The 27,183-nt window shown below is 39.0% G+C and overlaps 1 protein-coding gene across 2 annotated transcripts; it reads right to left on the reverse strand.

The window, feature by feature from the left end:
• Positions 1-585: 585 nt before the first annotated feature.
• sfpq (splicing factor proline/glutamine-rich) lies at positions 586-25,424 on the reverse strand. 2 transcript variants are annotated; one of them, XM_079654297.1, is made up of 12 exons: positions 24,562-25,424; positions 23,682-23,870; positions 23,267-23,568; positions 23,065-23,160; positions 22,383-22,579; positions 22,193-22,277; positions 21,929-22,040; positions 21,800-21,836; positions 14,849-14,946; positions 1,437-1,485; positions 887-967; positions 586-704 (listed from the first exon to the last, which is right to left on the reverse strand). In XM_079654297.1, the coding sequence occupies exons 1-10, from the start codon at positions 25,291-25,293 to the stop codon at positions 1,459-1,461; spliced, it is 1,875 nt and encodes a 624-aa protein (XP_079510423.1). In that variant the 5' UTR covers positions 25,294-25,424; the 3' UTR covers positions 586-704; positions 887-967; positions 1,437-1,458. The 2 variants fall into 2 exon arrangements, with proteins under 2 accessions (XP_079510423.1, XP_079510422.1); XM_079654296.1 differs by having other exon boundaries at positions 1,437-11,039.
• Between the last annotated feature and the right edge of the window lie 1,759 nt (positions 25,425-27,183).

A 27,183-nucleotide genomic window follows, 5' to 3' on the forward strand; every position in this document is an offset into this window, starting at 1 on the left:
CCTCAGGATACAAGTGATACAGCAGTGGAAACCTTGCACCTTTATCTTTAATTGTGACTGGCTGGTTCAGGGCAGGAGCACTGAGGCAGGTCAGTGAGCAAACTGAAGAGGAAGCTAATAACCTGCTCAGCCTTTGGTATGGGGTAAAGTGTATCAGTGAATGTGATATCTTCAAGTACATTTCCAAAACCCTTTCAACATTTTGTTGTATCCACTTGTTCATTTGATGTTTTCTTTGCTTAGTACTTTAACATGCGTGTTTATATATTTAACAAAAAATGAGTGTAATGATTAGAAAGTCTACGGTGTAAATACGGAATAATTTTTTTAATCAGTCAAAAAGTTGTAAAGATGCATCGATAAGACTATCAAGCTATTTTTTATATTCCTTTTTGATCATACATATCAATTATTTGAAAGGCTTCATATGCTGCAACTTAATACATTTAATTTTGTTATGAATATAGTATGGTTCTTATCCAAACTCCTACTAATTTGTCAATATAGCAACAGGTTTTAAATGGACTCATAAGTCCAACAATATGGTGATCATATGCCTTGTAAAAAAAACACAAACCACTAATGTCAGGTTAATATAATTTATTAACACTTTTTTTTTTTTTTAAACAAACAGTGCATCCCTCCTCTGGACTGCGGGCTGCTTGGCCTCCTGCTGGATGCTTCCTGGTGCTTCACCCGCAGCTCTGACAGGGAGAAGCAGAACGTTTTTTTTTTTTAAACTGAAACAATGTTTCAACAGGTAAAATGCAATTTTAGGACTTAATGCATCACATATTTTGCATTATTATTCTGGATTTATATTCTTGAATACTTAAGTAACAAGATATTAAATAATAAATATCTGAACGGTAAACTGCAAACTTACATGGAAGCCATCCTGTTGTCCGCACACAGTGCATTAGCTCTACAGCAGCTCTGGCATTTCACACACAAGTCTTCATTTCACCTAAAAAAAACAGGAAGAAACAAAAGACAAGACCAACTGTTGATTAACTATTACACATAACTACAGAACAACGATTTGTGGTATTTTTATAAATTCCCTGCACAGCCTCACTGGAGTTTTAGTTGGTTCAGTGTGTGTATTTACAGATGTATTTTAAGTTTTTTTAAATGTGAAAATCTCTTAAGCTTATGTTGACCACAGACCTTATTTCAGGCAAATCCCGATAAAAAAACTAAACATTGACTTTGAGACAAGGGACCCGGAAATGGTAAAATACTAACTCTTTTCCGGGCTTAAGGACTCATTCCTGCACCACCGTATGCATATGGCATACATTTGGAGAAGGGTGGGCAGAAAATTAGATCTTCAACAGGGGCAGACTTGCTGTATTATGCGTACGAGGCAATGCACTGAACATGTTTGTCACAAACCCAACAAATTGCAGAGAACTAACCACTGTAGATCTCACCTTTGTTTAACAGCGTGGATTCTCAGCCTCCTTCCGCTGCTCGAGGCTCCTGTGACGAGAAACAAACAATGAGAGCCGAGTAGTGAACTGCTCAGCAGGTTTACAACATCATTTTTTTAAATGCTTGTTTCATACAGTTTGAGGTTGCCACATTTGAGAATATAAATACAAGACAGCCTGAGCATCTATGGGTGTTTTGCATGTTTTTGTATGTGCAGTGACTCAATGTTTTGATTGTAAATACAAGTAATGATGTTATAATGAAAACATGCATTTAGTTTAAATGTGAATGTGAGAAAAAGTTCAAATATGTTGTATGAGAGTGATACAAGTAAACAACAGATTTAAGAAAGGCATCTCGGCATCCTGAAGTAGATACTTTTGTTTAGAAACTGCAGTCGAGAGAAAATCATGACAACGTTCAGGTCTGTTGCAAACCTTGGGGAACTCCGTTACAAAGCCATGGGAAGCTGAACTTCATATTGACACATCCGGGGTGTTACTGCAAAAACCCCAAACAGAGCTGGGAGCTACACCACGAGGCTTATAGCGAGAAGACATTTTCAGTGTCAGTCGTGCAGACTTTGAGGCCATTAGAGGCCGTAAGGGTTGTTCTGGCATCACACTCATTGACAGGACATGGAGATTATTTTGGCCAATCAGGACTGAGGACATGGTTAGAAAATGGATCACAGTGCAGACAGATACATCTCGGCAGCCTCCAGGGCATGATTCACGGCATTGGCTGAACAGTGTGGTTCCCTCTTGATCAAGGAGAAGCGATAACTCAACAACAGTTATTTTGTCTCCTACGTTCAAGCAACAAAAAGGAAAATGCCACAGTTGTCATGTACTGTATATCTCGATGAGCGGCCGGACACTGGCAGTAAATGGTATTCAAAAAGAAGTGAGATATCATCAGTGAGAGATACTGAGGGAGAAAGGAACGCAATAAGAGTCCAGCACTACTGCAAAATTGTCACAATAGAACTACATCTCTCCCTGTTCATCCTCCGGTCCCTTCAAGACTATGTCAAAAAAGGTTTGTAGATGTATTTTTTAAACCAGTTTTCTTTAGGGGCATTGCCCCATTACACTGCCAAAAGTGTTTGTTGGCGTAACCCAAAAATAAATAGTGAAACATTTGATAATCAAAACAACGGATAATAAAGCTGTAATATTTGTAACTACTTTGTACTACTACCATGACTCATTGGTGGATGTAAACAGGAAGTAAATGTTAAATTTAGTTAGTTATGATGTAGGCGCCAAATGTTTTTAATATAAATTAGGTTTTTTCCAAAAGAGACATCTCATTAGCATCATTTTAATTACAGGTTTTTTGTAGTATTCGTACCCATATGTATTATGTGTAAAAAATTGAAATGTTTATGTACCTAACATACATTATGTATGTGCATTTGCAAGTAAAGTTTAACTTTGCAAGTGTATCTGCAAGTTCAAGACTATCTAAAATATCTTAAAATATTTAAGAAATACATTTTTTTGTATATATTTAAGACCTGTTGTGAATAACCCACTGGTGTCACCAGTGCAGAAAGTCAAGAGAAAAGGATAAACATGAGATCAGAAAATGAGTCAATTAGTGAGAATTAAAAAACTGTGTTCTCTCAAGATAAAAATAAAACTCTCAAACAGTAAGTCACGAAGGTTGTTGTTTAAGAATCAGACTGGAGGAACAGAATGACCAAGGGATTTAAATGTTATTACAATCCCACCCAGAGCAACCCAGCAGTATGTGCTTCACTTCAAAGCTGCAAAGATCCCAACCCAGTACCACAAAGTATTAATGTTTATAGTTTTACACTGAGGAGAGTCAGGAGTGGTGACAACAGATGCTCTGGTCAAATGTAAATAATTAAAAACTAGTTTTTATTATCGACCAGGGTTCTGCAAATCACAATAGGACTAAAGGTAAATTCATGTGAAACAAAGTAGCCTGCAAACTGTCCATTCGGCACTACGATTGTGAGAGATGTAAAAAAAAAAAAAAGAAGATGTGTAGCACAAAGACAAGGCTACCCAGAAAGCCTTTAAATGAATGCCATTTGAGTTTGACTCATTTCTGGTCAGTGTTGCACAAAACCTGCCTTAGTTAAGCTGAATGGTTTTTAATATGGCAGAAAACATTCTGCAAAAATGACCTAAGAAATCAGCATAGGCCGACTTATTTTAAACAGATTAAGCCTTCTAATACTTTTCACCTTGTTTGAAGTATTCAAGCAATGTTCTCACAAACTGACAGCAGCACACCTTTTTTCTGAAACTTTAGTGTTGAACCATTGGCTCAGCAGTCCATACATAGCACCGTTCATGCATACATACAGAAAAGCCAAAGTACTACAACCATACACACTGCACGGTCTAAAATGAGTTACCACATCCACACACAAAAAGGTTGAAAAACTGAAATCTGCACTGTGATGCCATTCTTTGCAAGTGTGATGCCAGAAGCCCTGTGAGCGTCACTGCGAACAGCAACGTGGTGTAAGAGGACGGAGAGAAGAGTTAAGTTATGGGAGAACTTTGCATCTGGTATTATAAACATGGATGGAACACTTACCTTACTTGTTCAGCTGATCTGTGTAAGCATACCTCTGGCTGCAGTGCAAACAAGTCCAGGCTTTACTGTCCACTGACTTCTGCAGAACTACCCATCGTCAATGTAACCCAACTGCAGAGAAGAGCCTCTACTGTGGACTGGGGCAGCCTGTCTCTGACAAGCTGGCTGACAGCAGCTACACACCACTCACTTTACCAAAGACACGAAACACACACACACAACACGCCATCCTCTCTTCAACCGTTAGGTGTACGGGACTTCCTGCCTCAGGTCGGTTGGTAAATGGCAGGTCAGTCAGGTATACTAGTGCAGTTTTTTCCAACAGCAGTCAGGGGATTTCCAAAAAATTAGAACAAATATGGGTGATAATGGGATGGAAAGGCATGAGTCCTTTAAACAAACTGATACCTTCTCTTCAGGCATTTCAGTGTCAAACTATGCGAAAATGTGTTGCATTATGGGACGTCCATGTTAACTTCTTTACTATAGTTACTTAAGTCAGTTGACAAAGAAATTCTCTGTCAGAGCTTTGCTTCCATGTTGCAGTCAAAATATGTTAATAAGGCACATCCAGGTCTCAACATCCAATATAGTTCCTGTGTATTCTCCTAAGTGTGGTCCACTTTGTATCAATCTCGACAATATCGTGCCAATTAATAGTGCCATAGCGTTGATTGAACTACCACAATGCCATCTAAATGGGTGGCACTTAGTCCCTGTTCTGAACTTCTAATATACTTTGTGTACCTGGATCAATGTGATTGGCAACAACCCTAACACTAGAACCGCCAACGGGTACATTTTACCCGCAGCTGTTTCTTGATTGTATGTAACTTTTTTTCAATAAAATATTCAAGTCTCCCAGTCTGACTTTTCCTGAAAGGGTGTTACGTAGCACCCTCTGTTGTTAAAAATTGTCAATATGAAGTTAGATTGAAAAAAGTGACCCAAAATTTTTCCATTTATACCCATCAGCACCAGCGGGTAATATTTACCTTGTAGAAAATGCAGTGATTTTCGCGCTATTGATCTCGTGCATAAACATGACGTGTTGCTATAGCAGCACCTGTTGTTTACTGTGGTTCCTTGTAGATATCGAGAGAGCTAGATAGATAGTTATAGAGACACTTTTAGCAATATTTTCTACCTCATGCTATCTGCATAAACTCAGATATCATATGAAAGCTGAGAGTCCAGATTATATTGGTATTAGTTTCATCCCTGTACGATCAAAACTCACTGTTAACCCTGTGTTCTAGTGAAATAAAAGAACATTGTATCTTGAAAATCAATGCATTCTAATAGCGGGTACATTTTACCCGTTGGCGGTTTTAGGTATACAGCGACAACCTGGCGGTTCTAGTGTTAAACAAAGGTTAACTCTGAACTCTAGTTACCATTTTACTCAACTAGCAAAGGCTAATAAGTGCGTTGGTAAAAAAACACATTCCGGTTTTAAACTCCAACAAGGGTTCTTGTTAGTTTGTTGCTTGGCGACACTTAACAAATCTTGAAGAACATCACTTGATGAATATTGCCAAGATCTTGACATAAATAATAAAGTCAGAATGTGTTGGCCATGAGAGAAAACCCTGTCCAAAGCACCTGCAATCAAGTCACTGTGTAGTCTGTAAAAACAACTTAATGCCTTTATAGACAGATATTGACAATGAATATTCTCAAAAAATGTTTTTTTCTTTTCAGCACATCAACACATTATGGGGAAATATACTGCAACCTGGGCAGTTTAGGGTTTTAGTGCGAAAAGGATGTTAAAAAGTTAAACTCTCCATCTTCAAACTTCGATCAAAGCACAGCCTTTCATGATTACACATTGATCGAAGTCTTTCAAAAACAAGTTCTATTTGGTCCTTAAGGTTTCATTATCAAAAGCGAAGAAGCTACAGATTGGTCTCTTTTTGGAAAGTTCCTTCTCACAGTCCAACACGTTTAAAGATGGTCAAACCTGTCAAAGAAAAACAATTTGTACACAACACCAACACAGACATAACATCAAAAGATTTAAAAGGTATACCTGGGTCACTTCAATGAGCACTTGTACTATGTTGCAGGATGTTCAGATGCTTTTAAGAGCAGAACGTCTCTGTTCAACTAGCAAAGTCCTTTCTTATCTTCATGTTTCCTTACTTACTATGCTTGTGATACTTAACTAATTGTCTTACCAACTCACTTGTGCACCGCCAACCCCCCCCCCCCCCCCCAAAGTTTTTCCATTCAATGTGACAAATGGATTCCAGAGGTCAAGTTAACCCAGAAAATCTGGTTAAACATCTGTCCATTGAGTCACACACCAGACTGTATATTTACCAAATGAGACTACAAAACTGAATCCTTTGTTGCTGGTCTTAAGTTTCCAAATGAATGGACTTAAGCTTGTAATTAATTCCCCCCAAAAAATGTAAGCTTGATAAATTATAAGAAATTAAATAAAAAAACAAGAAACTAAACATTTAATTTGGAATCCCCTTAAAAGCTTACAAAAGTTTAATATTGCATTTAAAAAAAAAATAGTTTTAGATGGTAAACAAACAAAAAAGAGAAAATTCAGCATTAATCTCCAAAGACAATTGCTGGAAACTGTATCCCGACTGAACTTTTTCTGGAATGGTTCTCTTCAACTAATTTACACCAATCTGGGAAAACGTTAGTAGAAAGCAATAACGTAGGTACAGTATGTCTTCCAATATAGGAGAAATTAAATAATTACTACCGTTAAAAAACACAAAAAAAACCTCAAGTTGTAGACAGAATTACTGTTTTTACATCTTGACTGACATAAAAAAAACAATCAATAATGTATTTCTAAAGTTGCAATACTTTCATGGTTGTCATACATTTAACGGTAGTTATGTCTACAAGTATCCATTGTTGTCAAAGGGATTGCAACAAAGCTAGATGAGCCTCATTGCTCAAAGGCTAACATGTCAGCATCCCGATTTTCTTCCCTTTTACATTGTTCTATTGTGAGTCTTACTAAAGTACATTTGTACACGGGTCCAGTGTCACTTTTTTTCTCCTAAAGCATTCTTGATTCCACGCTATACAGCCACAAATTCCTCCACAGTCCACAATCTTTAAAGCTGGTCAAACCTGTTAAAGAAAAATGTACATAACACAAACACACATTACAGATGAACACTCCTTGTTATCCAATTATTTTACCAAGTATCCGTAGTCCGGTGTGTTTCAGGTTTCTCAGATGCCACTCGAAGGGAAAGGATTAACTAGGGATTCTTGCAGGGCAAAAATGTGATGGGGTATCCAAATATTATAGAAGGTTTTTTTCTGTAGTGGGAATAAAGCTATCGCAGCTCTGAAAAGTGTGTGGGAAGGGGATTAAGACATTTCACCACTTACAAATGATAAGGCTCAGATAAGTGGCCATTTTAAAACAATGTCAAGGTGTTTAACAATAAAAGGTTCAGTTTAAAATCTTTCATTTTTACTATTGGACCAAGAGAGGGTTACTCAAACCTGGCAAAGATGGTTATTCGTATTGTTGGAAATGTTGGAGGGTTTAGGGATATGCCAGAATGGTTAGATTAAGAATGACAGCAGCATTGGCAAATCCGAATAACTGGTTGGATACACCATTTGCTTTTGGAAAAGCGTTTGCAGAGGTCTGAGCATTTACTAACTAAATGATTTGTTGTTGCCCTGAAATTGTTCTGCATAATCAAAAAGTAAAACTAATTCAATAAAAAAAGGGTGTGAAATGCACAAAGCCCTTATAATGTTTGTTATTGTGCAGAGTAAATTGACACTGCATGAGGACCTTCAACTTTAAAGTTTCCTTGCGTCTCAAATACTTCAATGTTTTTGCAGCTATAAAAAAGGCAAATGAAAAGAACTACCACTGAATTGTGGTCCTCCAATTATATGTCCAAATATTGTCTTAAGTCAGCCAGTGGATGTTTACGGTTTAAAAAGAGCACAGTACCAAAGACTGTTGAAAAAAGTGCTTAATTTCTGAGCAAATTCTCAATTTCCATCCAAAAAACACAGTAAGATGAAACAAGTATACTTAGCAGTTAAATCCTAAAAGAAGTAGTTAATACAAAAATACTTACACTCACTTTTAAAGCCCATCTCCTATCACACAACTGAGAAATGTTTGCAAAGGCAAGCCAGTGTCCATTGGATGCCAGCGTGATGTCAAAGTACTTCAGAGCAGGTACTGACATGATTCATGGGGAGGTTCCAGATTGGGCATTACAGTTATAATTTGAATATCAGTTGCAAGAAGACTTTAGCAATGATGATAGAAAATGTTAATAATTTGATGTATAATTTTAAAAGCAGGCTCTTTTTAAAATGTTATAGATCTCATTGTTAATGTCGCCAAGGATTCGTTCTGGTCTCTTTGTAGGATTATGGAAAAAATTACTGGCCCAATTTTCATTAAATTTGGTGGAAGGGTGTAGCATGGGCCAATGAAGAAACCGTTACAATTTGAAGCGGCTGAGCCTTGGCGGAGGTCCGTGGTCTAGAAGTGCCCTCTAGTTCAAATAGGTTCTTCTCACTGGGCACAAGGCAGCTATAAGGCAGTATAAATAAGATTGCATTTTTTTTTTTTTTAAGCATCCTGCATCCTACAATATCGCAACAGATGACATTGATGCAACTACAGCCTAACACACTTTGTCTCCTTTAATGCAAAACGGTGCTGTAAATGAGCTCCTGATAATGTCACCCAATTAATGATATGAAGCAGTAGGAATAAACACATTGAATAGAATTGAGGATTAAAAAAAAAAAAAGCGAAGTGACAAGAGGTAAAAAGGGAATTCCCAAATTGGAGAATGTGAAATATCACCATCTCTTGTTAGAAACCTAAAGTAGAAGATGAAGCCAACATTGGCCAGGTATTCAACTGCAGTTCAAACCACATCAATGCAGTTGACCTTGCTTAGGGAAAACGTTCTCGTCTTCTTACAGGACAATACATGCTTTGCAACCTTCTACTTTTGCACAAGTTTCAACAAGTGCAAGATTTTACAACACGGGCTGTCTTGCTGACTCGTGTTATACTAATTTCATGTAACTATTAAAATCGAAAATATTTTAATCATATTGGAAATATATTTCAAAGCAAGCATTTAAAAGAGTCGGTCACATTGTTTTATGTTAATAAGGGGGAAGCCTTTTTTAACTTTAATATTGTCTTACTAATTACTGAGCTCTTTCATTTGATAACATGTACTTATGTCAACAAATATTGTATCTATGGTATCAACATACAAATTAGTTAGTAACATAGATGTTGATAACTGTACCCAAAAATTATTATTTGACTGAACTGGTTAGGACTACGTTTAGATGCAGGTATGTTATATTGTGGGCGGTCATTCTCTGTGATCTTGGTCGAGTCAATACAAATAAAATAGGGGTCGCTATTGACAGTAGCTACGATTTTTTTCTTTTCTTTCTCATTGGTCTGCAGCGTTTGAGCTCCCATATTAATTTGCAAGTTTAGCTTGCTTGAAATCTCACCTGAAGAATACCAAAAAATTATGCAAGTTTTTCTAATGGAAACCAAAGATTGTTGAGCTGTACAATGCAGTAGTAGAACCTTGACTAAGAACACAGACTGGGGGTATTTAAAAGCATAATGCACAACTTGGTGGATTGTTTTTGTTCAATTGTAATGAGCTCTCTTCGATTTATCAAAACAACCCATTTACTACCAAGAAGAGGCCAACAGTCACTTTGATCAAATGTTTGCATTAAAAAGAGCATGGTGATCCTTACATTTTTAAATATTGTATTCGACTGCATGTAAACGTAGTCAATAGCTTTAAAAGATTGCACCAAAGATGCACTAATGTTTCCTGTAAGTCACTGAGTATCTGATAAGCATTTGTATTTATAAGAACACGAGTGTCCACTTGGCTACCCACAACCACCAAACAAGTCTTTCTTAAAGGATCTATGTGTAGTATGTCTGCTTTCCGAAAACATGACTTTAAAAGAGTTACTGAATAACAGTGAATGGAACATGCTAAACAGAGAGCGGAGACCTCCATTGCCACTAAGCAGTGTATATGGAGAACAAATTAAAAGTGGTATATTTAAATGGATTCATAATATTGTGTGTCCTATACAGTTTGAAGACATTGATGCAGTCTAGACTTGCAGATGCCAAATGTCAAAACCCTTTACCAATAAGACATGTCACTGCTAGATTAGTATAATTATTTGATAAAAGTCTAATAAACACTCATATCAGGAATTCAAATTGTAAGTGTGTCAGCTAGTTCTTTGAGTTTAATGGGAATAAAAAACAAGCAAAAGACTGCAGGGAAATTTGCAGCATATGCATCAGGAGGAGCCACGCGTCGCCGAGCGATTGAGGTTTAGGACTTCGGCAGAGATAACACATAGACCCTTTAAGACCTATAGTGGCAGAAATAGCCACGTCAATTAAAAACAACTATTTGTTAGTAAATTGTTGCTTTTGAACATATTATACGTTTATAGTTTCAACTTGTAGGAATAAATGTTAACGTTTTGCCGGACAGAACCAATGTCTCTTTATTATAATACATGCTTTGACTCCAAATGTATGGCACAAAACACAGCCATAGAAGGTAGAGAAAAGTGTTACAGTTATCACTTCACGGCGACTCACAGAGCATAATACATCTAGAAAAGAAAAGTATACATGTGTCTGAAAGAGCTAATGATCACACGAGGGTGTTCCATCTTTCCATACTACTGACAATACAAAATAAAAAAAGGAAAATATTGACTTTGTCATAAAATGAGTAAATTGTCAGGCTAAAATGTAGCAACAATTTAAACTTAAATACAAGAAATGCGACTCAACAAGTATGTTGTGGAGAATCTATACAAATGTTGCTGCTGGAAGCTTCAAATAGCAGCATTTAAAAACGGGGTTTCTTAGCAGGACCATCAAACTCCTCACGGACCCTGCCGAACCCGGGGGTACCAGGACCTATTCCCCTAGGACCGCCCTGGGCAAAGCGCTCGTTGCGCTGTTGGGTTTAATTTGCCAGGTGGGCAGATTGGAGAGGGGGTGTTAAGTAATGGTTTAGTGCGCAGGCACAAAGTTCATGTCCATATGGAAGTGTATAAATGGTACGGTAGTAAAGGTGATTTGTTTTATATTGTGAGATTTACAACACAACCAGCAGGAGACACATCCGAAGAAACGGTTCGTTCCAATATGAAGGTCCACAGGTGCCACAGGTTACATACAGAAAAGGAAGAGAGGGTAATGCTTTCGTTAGTCAGTGCCTAGCTAGTACGGTCTCTCCAGTGCATGCCAAGACCAGCCTTAAGCATAGTCTTACTACTCCGTAGGTCTAGCATTTTGTGAATGCTGCCCACAATTGGCTTTTAAGGGAACTTAATGTAGCAACAGAAAACGCCTTGGAGGCCTTTCAATAAAATAAATGTTATAGTTTGTTTTTTGTTGCGAGCGTAAGTTGTTTTCTTAAATTATATGTGGTTCGATGAGCAGAAATTACATATGAATACACTGTCCTGCCATTACAGCACCTCTTATGGCACTGCAATTAAAAACAAAAAAATCATTAATGACTTATGGTCCCAAACGAGACCAGACTGAAGTACAAGGACTACATCAGGAATGCATGTGTAGAATATTGCCACTGTAAAATGAAACATTGCACAAGACATTTCTCCAACAGGAAAACAATATGCACATGATATGCCAATGCTGGCATACTCTGTGAAACCTTAATAGTAGGAAAAAGACTAAAAGTCTCAAAAGCTAAAAACTCCAACACAGGGGGCTATTTTTTCAACACAAGGCTACATTGGAATATGGTAAAAACAGAACATAAACAGCGATGTAGTAATAAAGTGGATTACGAGTATGTACTCGAGTGGAAATAACACTGATCAGACGTCATGTTACACGGAGATTTTCATTAAGACATCATTATTAAATAGTGTCATAGTGAACATTTCATGGATTGTGAGAATGGTGCATTTCCAAACTTCAACAACATTTTCAATTAAGACACCTTTTCTAAAACCACCAAGGAAAATCATGCTTTAAAGCAGGGGTGTCAAACTCCAGGCCCGGGGGCCAAATCAGGCCTGTGACTTCATTTTATGTGGCCCACAAGAGTTGCAAAGAATATAATATATTTATTATTCGGTTACATGCCGATTTCCGGAAGCACGTTGCCCATAAACTACATGTAGCACAATGCATCTCAAATTTGACTTCTCAGAATTTGACTTTTTCTTCCAAATATTAATTTTTCCCTCAGAATCTGTTTTTTTCTCTAAAATGTAACTTTCTTTTCAAAATATCACCTTTAAAAAAAAAACTTTTTAAATCATTTTGTGAGGTTCTCACTGAAGAGACTTGCAATTACTTGCCCTAGGCTTCTGCTTTCAGACGTTGTTCATTATGAAGTTACCCTATTAGATAATAATCCAATGCAGAGGCAATAATGTAATATAACACATTATGTTATATATATATATAAAATATTTATATATAGTCTGATATATAAAACTGGCCCTTTGAGTGTTACCATGATGCTAATGTGGCCCGAGATGAAATTGAGTTTGACACCCCTGTTTTAAAAGGTAAAGCAAGAATTGATCATTATTGGATGCCCTTATTAGCATGAGAACACAAAGTTTGATTTATCAAAATGGGCAAAACTATTTTCAAATAATATGTTTGTTGAACAGAAGATGGTTGTATATAAGACGTTCTTACAGTCAATTGTAATTAGGGATGGGCAGCAAAACTGTTATTAAATGCTCCACAAGGCATACATGAAAGTAGTAGTATCAATAAACTAACTTAAGCAGTTATTTTATTGGCATTTTAAAACGTTCTGGTGTAATCTACCACCAAATAATTGTCTCTCTTTGTTGTGTAATGCCTGAGTTTGTCTCACCAAGTGAGATATAGATAGATAGCTAGGTAGGTCTGCTGACTACAGTCTTTAAGCCCCTGCGCTTTACATAAGCACAACGTGCTAGATTAGCTAATGGCAAATTGTTACAAACAAGCTATCTGTGTGTAGTCTGTTAGCTTGAGTCACTAATCTAAATAATTTGTAAATGTATCTGCAATTCTCCTCCCTGTAGTCTCTCGTTTATGTTTTTTTAATTTGTTTCCAGAGTTTGCGGTACAAAAATATTCAAGTTTGATCCATAGCTATATAGATATTAAAATATGGATTAAATCTAATCCTCTTCTCAATGATTTAGTTTATGAAAAAAAGCTATAATTTAGTAATGAAAAGAACCAGTAAGAGTATTGATTAAGAACCGAACTGAAAAAAGTATCGTTAAAAGAATTCGCTGTGATGTAATCCAAACAATATCCATACCTAGGTGTTATCCAGAAACCAACCTTAGGCACGTTCACACAGCAGTACTTTTCCCACTTTAGTTCCGAAATGTTGCATTCAGACAAATTAGTTATTGAGAACCTTTTAACCCCCTTTGCTAGTGAGCAGGGACTTTTGTGGGAGAAAAAGGTTGCCATTTCTGATCGGCTGGACGGAATGCAAACCACGCCCCGTAAAACTCCCAAAAGGTTTTGTGAAGCCACCATTTTATTATTCTCTCATTAGCATCAGCCCAGCGCACAAACGCAGAGACTAACTTATGAAAACACAAAAGAAAACATGAGGTATCGGCATTCCGGCGATTTACTCGGAAGGCTTCAGTAGAAGCTGCTGGGAGTCCCAGCTGCTTCTACTGAAGCCAGTGCCCAACTCCGGGGACTTCCGGCCGGGGACTTCGGGTGGCAGTATACGCCGTGAAGTTGTTTGCGGCCTGCCAGTAAACCCAAAGCAGAAGAAGAACTGACGTCAGCGGCTTTATGTGCCTAATCCACCCCCAGGAACTTATATTTATTAGTTCATGAGAACTAAAGAGTTCTCATGAACCTTTGTAGGAAAAGTACTGCGGTGTGAAAGCGCCTATTGGTACTACAATTCTGCCAGAAGCATAGATCTCAAGATCTTTGTCAGTATTCAAAAATACCCCTTCTCAACACAAATGTTCAAGGTCTTGCCTGCCCCCTTCAATTAATCCGGCTGTAAATCCATTTACAATACTGTGTTCCGGGCTCAATACCTTATACCGTCAGCCTGCACTAAAAGCATTTGAAATGCTCAATCACTTAAAATGTTTATGAGAAAAGTAAAGGTTGCTTGTCGAGAAGATGAACAACACCCCAACCCTAGTTAAAATACATGTAGCTTGTTGATATACAACATCAATTCCTCTTATGACAGACAATGCATGAAAGGATAGCTAGTTTTTTCTCTCTCACATAATCGGCCCATTGTCAAAGGTTATGGGAAAAAAATCTCAGTTAGACGACATACTGCCTCTGGTGAAAAGGTGCCTGTCCAGCTCACATGAGACAGGGCTTGCAAAAGCAGTCCACTACACAAATGTTGTGATAAGAGAGAGCAGTTCCATTGAGTTCTGCTTTACGCTGTCAGACAGCACATCATAATACAATTTCTTATGATTTAGTGCAGGTTGACGGGTTTCCTAGCTGAAAAGCAGTAAGAGCCAGTTGGAGGTAACTGAGGGGGCTTGGCTTACCATTGAAGAAAAAAAATCAGGCAGGCAACACATCTGTCAATACAACAACCAGCAAGCCACCCGAAGACAGCTGGGAGCACATGTCATTCATAACTTCCCATTGTGCTTGGCCATCTGGCCTTGATGTAGAAAGATCAGCTGGGAGTCCCTCCAACAACAAAAAAAGGAGGTGTGCACAACAACGACATGACCTGCAACTCGTCTAAAAAGAGGGATACATTACCATTTCGTTGGCCATCAGGCCTCCTGCAGCTGGTCCCATGCCCTTCTGTCCCTCAAAGCCCATTGGGAACTTCTGGTTGGCTCCACCAAATGGCATATCTATAAGAAACAACACGAGTCAAATACAAACTCTGCACATCCTTATAAATGTGTTGAGACACGGTCCCTATGTAGCATTTTGATGGAAAAGGTGATTAAGCAGACTTAGGCAAGTTATACTACTATGGCAGATGTATTATTTAACCTGTTAAGCCCGAAGCCTGTTTTTCAGGTCTAAGGCTCGAAAATGACATTCCCAGAACAAATGACTATATCTTCACTTCTAAAAAAGGGGTAAATTAATAATCTTTATTCTCAAAGCAATGATAAACCTGTGATTTGGATGTAGAAAAGTCAGAATCAAAATAGATTTTTTTTTATTTTAAAGTAAATTCAGATTGAACATAGTAAAAAAAATATATATATAGTTTCCGTGCAAAATAAACCCCATTACTTATAGTGAAAACCCCCATTGACGATGGGATCGTTTGGAATCCAAACTAAAACATAATAAGTACAATGTATTAGGCTTGGGCGGTATGACGGTATACCAGGGTATTTCGAAATCCCGTCGGTATGATTTTCAATACCGTGACGTCACAGACTGTGCGCCAAATCACAGATGCGTTTCATTCTATTACACTGACACGGAGTTTTGACAGGGACGACATTGGTTGTAATGCACAGCACAGAGCTGAGCAAGATGGCGGCAGCATTTGCCGGCCCCGAACTCAGACAACTAGTAAAAAAGAAAAATGCCTCTGCGCCTGTTTGGGACTATTTTGGGTTTACTCGTCGCCAGTGACTTCATCCAGCACAACGAGAGACAGAGGCACTTCTTTGGGAATGTTTAAGACGGGGTGAGTGAGTGTTGACATTTCTTTTAATCCTATGCAACTGGTTGAAGGTTTTGTAGTCGAGGTCGGCCGGTTTTAAAACGAAAGCATTTACGTGCTAAACATTCACGCGAGTAATCCAATGAATGAAATGGAAATAAGGTTTTTAACACATGCACGGAATAATATTGCCAAACTAGTTAGTGAATATAGCAAACTTTATTCAATAAGTCAAGTATTTACTCCCAGAAAATGTTTATGTATGATGATATATTGTTAACTTAGCCCACAATGGAAACAACGTCGGACATCTAGAAACGCGTCCTGTATCCGATCTCAAAATGTGCCATTTGCACAATGTGTCATGAATGCAGCCCTTGTTTTGCACTTGCGCGCACGCAGCGACACTTTGCGAGCGTCTACCGGCTCGGGCTGCATTTTACACCGAACATATAATATACTAGGGATGTAACGATATACCGAATATCGCGGTAAATAAATTTCCCAATACCGTCGTGAGACTGACAAAATCTACCGCGATTTTTAAAAAATAATAATTTTTAAAAATTTTTTTTTTTTTTTAAAACACTTTTTTTTTTTTAAACCTTTATTTAACCAGGTGGTCCCATTGAGATCATCGATCTCTTTTTCAAGAGAGACCTGTCCAACATGGCAGCAAGTAGGTTACAACATGAAAATAAAACAACAGATAACACAAAAGGACATCGTATTTACAGGGCTACATTTACACACCTAGAGACATTGACAAGTACCAACCATATAGTTATATCTCGCCATGTCAATAAGCCTGGCGTTAGACTTTTTCGCTGTCCGTCATTTTGACAGACAGGATCGTAAAATATCCGTCATAATCCCTTATTACCCGTCGGGTCTGAACAATTCACGATAGAGCATGCTCGTGAACTGTCAACGGGGGGTGGGGGGGGGCGGTGTTATGCCGTGTGTGCATGCACCTCGCGGGACGCGCACAGCGTGAAGCAAAACCTCCCAGACATGTATTGATCTGTACGGCAAAGTACGGTTTGGGAACTATATCATTTCCTTTTGGAGGGCATGCATAACACGGCATAACACCAGAGCCTCGCTGCGGGGAAACGTTGGCGCTGTTCCGAGTTTGTTCTAATCTGTCAAAATGACAGACTGCTTTCAGATTTTTCCGTCATTGTTAAATAAAATATTCGGTTAACGCGACCACTGGTGTCCCAGCAACATCAGTACCAAGCGAGAGAGTTGTTTCCAGAGCAGGGGATATTGTAAATGCCCAAACATCCCAGCTTATAAATACCTGGAAATGTGGACATTCTCATATTCCTAAAAACCTGTCTGATGATGCTGAGTGAGTGACTAGTGAGTTTGAGTTGAGTTACTTGAAAAACTAAAGTGAAACTTGATTTATTTTATTGCAGGGTCTGATTATTAAATGTCCTTGTTTATTTGTGAGATGCAGTGGCATAAAGAAAATGCTTACTTTGTTGGGTAGTACCAGTAGGTACAAAAACACTGGTTTTCTTGTTCCAGTCTGTTACTGTCACTTTGTTTTTGACACTTTAAAATACTGCTATCCTACAAAAAGGCTGTAAAAATCAGATTTATTATGTAATAAAGAAATATTTTCCGAATAAAAAAATGTTTTATTGAAAAAAAAAAAAAAAGATTTTTTTTTTCTTCCCTTTATTATTCAATATCGCGATAAATACCGTACCGTGGACTTGTTATCGCGATATTATCGTACCGTGAGTTTTTGGTATCGTTACATCCCTATAATATACCGTTCGAAACATCTATTTGCCGCCGAACGCCACCTCGCTCAAGTCGACCCAAGTCATACCGTATACCACGGTATGATGTCAGCAGGGTATGACGGTATGAAAAAAATTATACCGTCCAAGCCTACAATGTATCAATATTGATGCAAAACAAGTGACATTTGACCTTTTTAGGGAGGTTTAGCAACAAACAAAAAAAACACTTCTGGGGTCATTTGCCATATCTCTGGACCCCCTTGGTCGATTTTGATGATTCACGCCTCTTTTGAACCGTTAAAGCCAATAGAATTGAGGGGAAGTTCCTAAAACCATCTAAACATTACCATTGTTCAATGCATGACAAGTCCCTCCCTTTCCGGTGGACCTCATTTCGGAAAAATTATTATTAAATGACGAGTCAATGGTGAGAGAAAACCTATCTTTCGGATCCCGCTTTAATTGTGCCATGAATTACACATATGTTTGTCAATCTTAAAAAATAATTTCCATGTAAAAGAAAGTCACAATTTGTCGTAAAACTGTTGAAATATAAGACTATGAAAAATACGCAAGTAGAAAGACTACAAATCCCAGTCGCGTAAGTCAGTGGTTCCCAACCTGGGGGGCGCGCCAAAGATCGCAGATGATTTGAGGCCAAATATCATATTTAGACTTTTTTATTACATATAATTGTAAGGCAATACATGATTGTCACTAAAAGCCTTACATTACAAACAAATAAGTGATTAATTAATTTGAATACAAATTCAAGTTAGTAGCTATTATAGGCATAAAAAGACAGAAATGTATAATTCTTTCTTTAATAGAAATGTTTCTTCTGCCCGTAAAGTGTCCAAATCAGGCTTTTCTGGATAAGCGCATTTTTTAAAACATAGTCATTGTCCATGCCAGTTTCAGTTGGATGATTCGTCACAGTTGCTCCAATCCGACTCCTACATTTTGTAGATTATTTACAACTTTTGAATCTACATGAACACATCGGCAAAATCCGGCTTACTTTGAGCATGTGTTTTAAACAGTTTAATCCCTTTGTGAATTGTTTCCACTTGCGCTGTCCTTTAATTTCTTCATACAGCAGGAATCCAAATGAATTAATCATGAGTCCAATAACCATCAAAGTCACTCCAATAGTGCTCCTTAATTACGCTTTCATCCTCCTTTAACAAAATACTTCACATTCATCCAGTTTGTGAAAGTAGTTGTAGCATTTTTGAGACTTTTAAACTTTAATTACCGCTGTTGCATGCACATTTGTAGACTCCGGTCTTAAAATCCCCACAATGCTTTGAGCACGGACCAATTTCCAAATCTTTGGCGGAAATCGCGTTCCATTTAAGGTGGGGCCTCGCATATGACACACCTGTTAGCCTGTTCCACAATTCTTCGTTTTCCGAGGCTAGGAAGGATTCATGCCTCGCTTCTGAAGCAAATGACTCGGGAGACATGTGCTACCAAGCAAGCGTCCTCGACATTGAGACATTTACAGATCTGATAAGTAATAATACCGTGAGTTCTATGCTAAGGGCATTTTTTCTCTCAGGGCTAATTCAGAGGCTTGGTGTTAAGAGTTGTGTTTTGTTTCGGTAAAAATTGTTAATATTGTCTGATAGCTGGGTTTCTTCCCGTTAAGTGGGTATTAACAATTAACAAACAATTTAACATAGTTTGTTAAATGTTAAGAAGCCCTCAGACGCTATTTCTTGTAAGATGTTGCATTTTGGGGCTTAACTGGTTAACCTCTTAAGCACTGAGCCTGTTTTTCAGGTTTCAGGCTCCAAAATGCAACTAACACAGCAAAGACTATATCTTCACTTCTAAAAGGGGTAAATTAATAATCTTTTCTCTCAAAGCAAGGTTACATCTGTGAGTTGGATGTAGAAGTGTCAGAATCAATCTAGATGTTTTTATTTTAAAGTAAATTCAGATGGAACATAGTAAAAACATGTAAATTATAATGTACCCATTACTTATAGTGAAAACCACCCTTGAATGATGGGTTAGTAGACTAAAAGCTTTAGGAATCCAAACTATAACATATAATAAGTACCCTGTATCAAGATTGATGCAAAACAAGTGAAATTTGACCTTTTTAGAGAGGTTTAGAAAAATAAAGTCCAGGCGGACTCACCTCTGGATAATTTTGGAACCATCGGTTCCATTTGACCTTTTTCACTGTAAAAATGATTGTATTACTTTGAATTATCACTATAGGTATTCATTCCATCCAAATACAACTGTTGTGAAAAAATTAAAAAAACATACTCTGTTCTCCTCTTAGGCCCCACAATGCTAACAGTGAGCCTCTGGATTAGCCCCGAGCAAAAAATGCTAACCTGTTATGCACCGGAGATCACTCCTAGCTCCCTTATTACTTATCCCAGCTGCACATCCAACACATCGTTTATGATCGTAAAGACACAGAATCTAACGGTGTCCACCTCAACACTGAAAGATACACACTTGCAACGTTATCAACAAAAACGTAAATCAAAAGAAGTGGCGCTAGGTAGCTACACAATGCTAACGTGGCTTGTTTTTGTCTTTGGTCTAAACTGGTCTTCAATGGCATTAAAACGATAACGATGATGTAGTTAATCCATAGGTTAATATCCAATTTGGCTGTGTCCCCTTTGAAATGTTCTGATAATCTATAAGCAATACAACTGCAATTCCGTTATCTGCTGTCCGCTCTGTGCTCCGTGCGCTCTGGGTCCTGCAATTCCTGCTTCCTTACGTAGTAAACAACAGTGCATGACATTAAGGATTTTGGGAGATGGCCCTGTGGGCCATCTAAGCTAATTTACAGATGGCCCTGAGCCCAATAAAGATTGCCCTGAAAAATGTGCACGGACGAAATGGCACGAAGGGTTTGGGGGGCCTCCCCCTAGAACATTTAGATTTTTCCAGGTCTTACTCTAGATGCTGTCTGGTGCATTCTCTAGACTGAATTATAAGATGAACCACCACAATATTATATTGTACAATTTCAATTTTATTCTTCATTTCACTTCATTAGCTAGAACTAGCTGGATCTGATCGACATGGACATAAACGCGAGTGAAGTCTAATCTGACGGGAGAGCGAGATCAGCTGCCGCTGACGAGTCGACACGCAGCTCTGCATGATCACATGCAGCGGTGAGCGGACAAAACACACACTTCAGGTCAGAATATCACTCGTAGCTATTTTAATTACCTCTCAAACTACCTAAACTAGTTATAGATATGTTTAGTTTTACTGTCGGGTCACTCATTACTGGATCCGCGAGCTGCATGATACTGGCATAATAGATTGCCCGATCGGGCAACCAGCAGGTGAGGCTTCATTGCCCGAGCTAAATACTAGATGGCCCCGGGCCATCGGGCAGTCCTTAATGTCGAGCCCTGAACAATAATTAAAGTCTGCTGCGTAAAGTGCTTACGCCGGCTGGCATTCTTCATACTTTACGCAGGACCATATATCTGGAACCCATTGGTCGATTTGGGTGATTTACACCTTTTTCTTAACCAAAAATATCCAATAGAATCGAGGGGCAGTTCCCAAATCCACGTAAACATTACCATAGAACTATATAATAGAGAAGCAAACAAAGCCCATCTGAAAGTACAAGCATGGGCGGCAAAACTTTATACCCAGTATATTGCCATAAATATGACGGTGGATTATCAGTAAAGAATTCTACGTGACACAAAGACATTGGATTAACCTTGAGCGGCGTCTTTATTCCGGTGAACACAACTTTTGATCACAAATCAAAAAAGGTAAGACGTAATTATTGTAATATTTTTGAAACTGGATGTTGTTTACTTTCTCTTTTCTGGCTGATAGCTCCGCAATTCGGGGTCCTACAGTGATGACATTACATGTGTGGAATCTGTGGAGTCTCAGCTTTAATCAGATATCTTGTTTGTGCAGTGACGATAAGTAATAAGTGCATTGCTACCGTGAGTGCTGTGCAAAAGTCCGTTAGCATTAGTTAGCATTTTTTCGCTCCATGCTAATTCAAAGACTTGGTATTACTCTTGTGTTTCTTTTAGCTAAAAATGGTTCATATTGTTAGTTAGCTGAGTTTCTTATCGTTAAAAGGGTATGGAACATTAATAGTTTCATAAATGTTAAGAAGCCCTGAGACATAGTCTCGTAAAAAAAACGGTGTGGGGGGTCCACTGGGGGGACCCTCGTACTTAAGAGGTTAACACAAGGAGCTCTGGATAGTCTCAAAGGACCAAAAAGGCTGAAGAATCAGGCAGGCTGACTTCTGAACAATTAAATTATTGAAAAGTAACTTACCATTCATTCCAGGATTCATTCTCATTTCCCTGTCCCTCTGTAAAAAAAAAACCCGACAACTATCGATGAGATATTTTGCTTCATTGCGGAATGTATCAGTTTTACATTTTACCAATAAGTTTAACTTACATCCATGAAGTTGCCCATCCTGAAGTTCTCCTCACGCTGGCGACGCATCTGTTCTTCCATGTCCCTCTTGCGAATCATCTCTTCTTCCCGCCGCCGACGCTCTTCTTCTTGTCTGTGTCAACAAACAAAAATGTTTATAGTGTGATTTTAGTTTAATATAAGCAAATCTGCATCGAAAAATTATAAGTTATTTTGTGTTTATTAAGTTGCCCTAATGGCTAAAAACGCCTTAATTAAATAAGCAAAACGAATTATAATAAATACCTGATCTGCATCTCCTTCCTCTTCTGCATCTCCTGACTGTGCACCTCCTCCATGCGCCTCAGTTCCTCCTGCCGCCTCAGCAGATCTGGTAACGTGAAATCAACACATTTAATTGTGGCACTTAAAGTATTTAACATCTGAAGTGGGACATCCATCCTGTCTCATTTGGTAAAAATACAACTACACTTGCCCTGTCTGAGCATGCTGGCCTGGTGCTCATGGAAGGCGTCCTCCATCTCGCTTTCCAGCTTGTCACGGGCCTCGCGCATGTTCTTCTCCACCTGCTGCCTCTGCTGCTTCTCCATGTCATCCAGGGACTTCCAGCGCTTGGAGTATTCGTATTCGAAAGTACCAGGACGAGCAAAACGAGGAGGTTCCTCACGCTCTCTATAGAAATAATCAACACAATGTACACATTTTTAGGTTAACATGATTGTATACGCAACATAAAACTGTGTATACCCTTCCAGTTGGAATTACTAAAGCCGAGTAATTTAAGAACTCTGAGTTAATATAGGCTCCATTGTAACAAACGTTGCTCAATACAGTCTAACTAACACTCAATTTAATCAACTTTTCATTTGCAGCCATTGTCCTACAGTGACCAATGTTGCCAGAAAAAGGCTCTTTTCCCCTTTCAGTCAGTTTACCATCTGCCTCTACACAGACCATTGACTTTTAAGAGCTGCAATACCCTAACCACAGCCCTACCCCCATCACACCATCTGCTGCTCACAAGACAATGACTTAGCATACAAATAAGCCTAAAGATGACTTAATTAAGCGTTATTCAACTCAAAATCACATCAACCTTACTTAGCAATCACTTATATACAAAGGCAGATGTTTGTGACGAACTGAATCTTGCTTACGCTTGATATCTGGGGTTTTTCTGTGCCAGTTTTTCTGGAAGACCATCTTCATCGTCATACTGCTCCAGAGGCTCCACAACAACAGGCCGTGGTGACCTAAATGGGTGAAACAATAAAGTGGAATTAGTAATGTTTTATTAACTTAGTGAGGTGCATAATAAAGCACACAATGTTTGTTTTTTTAAACATCAAAAATGCTTACGTGGTGAGAAGGAAGACACCCTCGTTGCAACGATCCAATGCCTTTCTAGCGGCAGGTTTGGAGGCAAACTCAACAATTCCCTTGCCTGTGGGGCGTCCGCGATCATCCACGATGACAATGGATCGCTCAACCATTCCAAACTGTGAGAAGGCTTCCTCCAGGAGCTCGTTTGAAACAAATGGTGACAGGTTCTTCACAGACAAAGCGGCAGAGTGTGTGGCAAATCGAACACGCAGAGGTCTGCTTCTCATCGGCTTGTCATCCAACTCTGCTTTTGCTATCTCTGCGAGTGCACGGGACTCCTACAAGAAACAAAATGTAAGATTAGTATTAGGAACTTTGAATCAACTTTTCTCCACAATCACCTGCCTTTTCATTGACTATTTCTGAAACAAATAATAATATATTGTCTTACCAGTCTGATGAATCCAAAGCCTTTGCTTTTGTTGATGAAGACCTCGCTGGGCTCACCATATTTTGCGAACAGCTTCTTGAAATCTTCCTCTGAGATGTCGTTGGGGAGATTTCCAATGAACAGGCGACACCGCTGCGTGTACGTCTTCTCGCCAGGCTTCAGCAGCATGGAGAGGGTCGCCTTGAACGACTGTCGACGATACAACAATACACATATTTAGTTGTCGAACTACAATACTACACCCTGATAATGTTTATAGTTAAAATTCCCATAAACAAAGGTTATATTGTGCTCCGACATGACTGCTTTTGCTTGCCCAGTCACGGAATTTGTATTCATGGATGTATCCCCATGCGAGCAGCCCATCCCCCATTCGCCATTGTTGCTCGACGGAAAACATGATTGACTTTCTGACGTCAATTTTCTACAACCTAGTGTACTTGAGATGTGGCACAAAGGAAATTGTAATTGGTGTTAAATAAACACAGAGGTGCGTTTGTGTTTTAGCACAAAGAACCCATTTAGAGATTTGTGAATGTAGGCCTACGTGTTGTAGACAAGATGGCGGAGGGCTAAAGCGAATGCAATAGGGTGCGCATGATTTTAATCACCGCGTGTACCGGTAATAATTTTACATTCCTTTTAAAATAGATAATTAATTATTTTCATTGGAAATAACTATTCGGAAAAGAGTGCTCCTGTTTATAAAACGAAGAACAGACACAGACGACTGAATGATGTAAATAGTTAAGATAGGAGAGAAACCCCCGCCCGCTCGGGCTGCACTGTATTACTTATCGAGCGCATTGACAACTGAATAAGCTAACGTTAGCGAACAAAGACTCGACGCACAGTAAAACATTTATTAAAAATAACTGACCGTATCCTGGTTGCCGTCGGTCTCGGCGCCGTCGTTGTTTCCGCACATTCTTACGACTTGGTCCTGTTTGGGCCTCATTGCCGGGGGTCCTGTCCGCTGGCCCTGAAAGGGGCCTGTCCTCTGGCCTTGATGAGGGCCTGTTCGCTGGCCGTTATTGCCTTGGTTTGGACCGGACCTCTGACTTTGTTGGGGGGGTTTTGGGCCTTGTACAGGCTCCGGCTTTGGGATCGGGTTCGGAGGCTGCTTCTGCCCATTAGTGTTTACTACCGGTGACTTCAGCTCCTGGTTCTTGTTCGCCTGGTTGGGAGGAGGGGAAGAGATGTTGGGTTTCGGAGGAGGTGACTGAATCTTCGGTTGCGGTGCAGGGGTTGCCGGTTTTGGCTCCGGTTGCTTTGCTGGTGTTGCGTTGGGCTGTTGTGCCGGTTTCTGCATCTGTTGCATCGGCCCCTTCATAGTGAGAGCTGGGCCAGGAGTTGGTGGAGGAATAATTGGCAGCGACTGGTTAAGTGGCGGCTTCTGTGGGGTATTTTGCCCCTGGTTGGGAGGTCTGTTCAAGTTATTATTGGCTCCCCTCCGATTTTGGTTCTGATTTTGGTTCTGGAATGGATGGTTCCTGAAATGTGGGTTTCCCATTATCCCGCCCCTCATAGGGCCGCCTGGCCCACCGCCTCCTCTGCGTTGCTGGAAATGATTCATCGCGAAGCCGCCACGATTATTGTTGAATCGAGACATTGATCCTTGTTTTAGCGAAAACTATGATTAAAATACGATTCAACTGTGCTGCGTAACAACGGTGTTCGGCCGATGTTTGCAGGTCGAGCACCTCAAAATGGCGATTGACGACTGTGTCGGGAGGAGTCTTTCTTCTCCAGCAGAGCGACCCCCCACCCCCACGAGCCGCTGATTGGTCCGCTTCCAAAAAGGAGGAGGGACCGGAAGTGTTCAGGGTCTTATGAAGCATCAGTTCATTTGAGTCTTTGCTAAAAAAAACGAATTCAGCTCTTTCCCAACCTCTCGGTCTCTTCTTTTTTGTTTAAAGTAGAACATGTACACAATATACCTCTTAAGGAAACTATCATCGAAATGTAGAGGTATTTAGTCATGGCTAAAAAGAATCAACATTATTATATTATAATTGTTTGGATCCAGACAGTCTTGTCTGTCAATCCAGACTTGTGTACTTTTTTGACCAACATAAATTCCTGCTAGTGATCAGGCTTTATGCATCGCATGAAAAATATCAAGCTACGGAGAATGAAAAACACTGAACTCTAAATAAATATTTTTTTTGTCATTTATTCCACATACAGGTGTTTCAAAAACCAAAAAAACTCATATCTCACCTAAATATGTTTTTTGAAAGCTTATAATTAAAAACAAACAATAAAAGGATGAGATGACAACAGCGACAAAACGCAACGAAACATAAGTCAAATAAAAAACAAAAACATGAAAGTAAAAACCAATGAAAACATACAACCCAGGAGAGAAAACACAATACCTTTTCACACAGGGGAAGTGTAAGAAATTAATACAAAAAAAGGTGTCAAAGAGAAGAAACTAGAACGTAGAATGAAGGCAGGGCTGCATCAGTCACAGGAAAACATAAAAGGACTCGTCGAGGGAAGACACATTCACTGATTCAACAACAACAATCAAACAGATGTCTTCCTTCCTTTTCTTTTGTTAAATCAAGGTGAAGAACACCAACAAAGAACAATTAATCATGAGGAGCAAAATAACCATTCACAAAGGAAAATGCAGAACACCTGATATATATATATATATATATATATATATATTTAAACACAAACAACTCCTCAGAGTTACACTCCTATGTTCAAGGATGGATCACACGATGTTCAAGTTTTGCTGTTTTTATTTGTAAAATCACCCTTCAGTTATGTTGGAACAGCTTCTTGCCAAAGCTCCCAGTGTATAGCCATTTTATTTTTTAAGAAGTTAACTATAATAGCATTGGGATTCATTTTAAATCTGACCTTATATGGGATATTAGTGGGTTAGAGTGTGTTGGCGAAGCAGGGAGCAAGGAAGTGAATATTTTCTTAGGAAATAAAGGTCTGGACTGCTACGGTGTTGTGGAAGAAGATATAGTTAGCAGGTTTTTCTGGAACTTTGAAAATCCACCGGGACTGATGAAGAGGAGGGTGGTGGGTGGCAGATGCTGAAACAGGAACACTTGAATGGGGAGAATCTTTGAGGAAAAAGTGTGTGTGTGTGTGTGTGTGTGTGTGTGTGTGTGTGTGTGACAGTGATGCAACTCATGGTGTGCCGTCTGTGCCGGCCTGCAAACATCTGGAGCGATGTTTTATTTCATGCAACTCATACCTACAATATTACATATTTTTTTAATCAAGGTAATAAAAATAATAATAATCACAAAGCAGAAATAGTTTAACATGCAGATGTGGACCATTTGAAATAAACAGCACAGCGTGGCAAAAGCATGGATTGATTGGTTTATTTCAATTGGATTTTTCTTCATGTACTTCAAGATATTCTATTACACCCGTTAAAAAAAAGAAAGGAATGTAAAGCCCTCGTGTATGATTGTTCAAGATTAGTGAAGAGGGGCCTCCGTAGGCGGTTAGTGATGCAAGA

Source organism: Notothenia rossii, assembly GCF_949606895.1.
Source record: "Notothenia rossii genome assembly, chromosome: 10".
Lineage (NCBI taxonomy): Eukaryota > Metazoa > Chordata > Actinopteri > Perciformes > Nototheniidae > Notothenia > Notothenia rossii.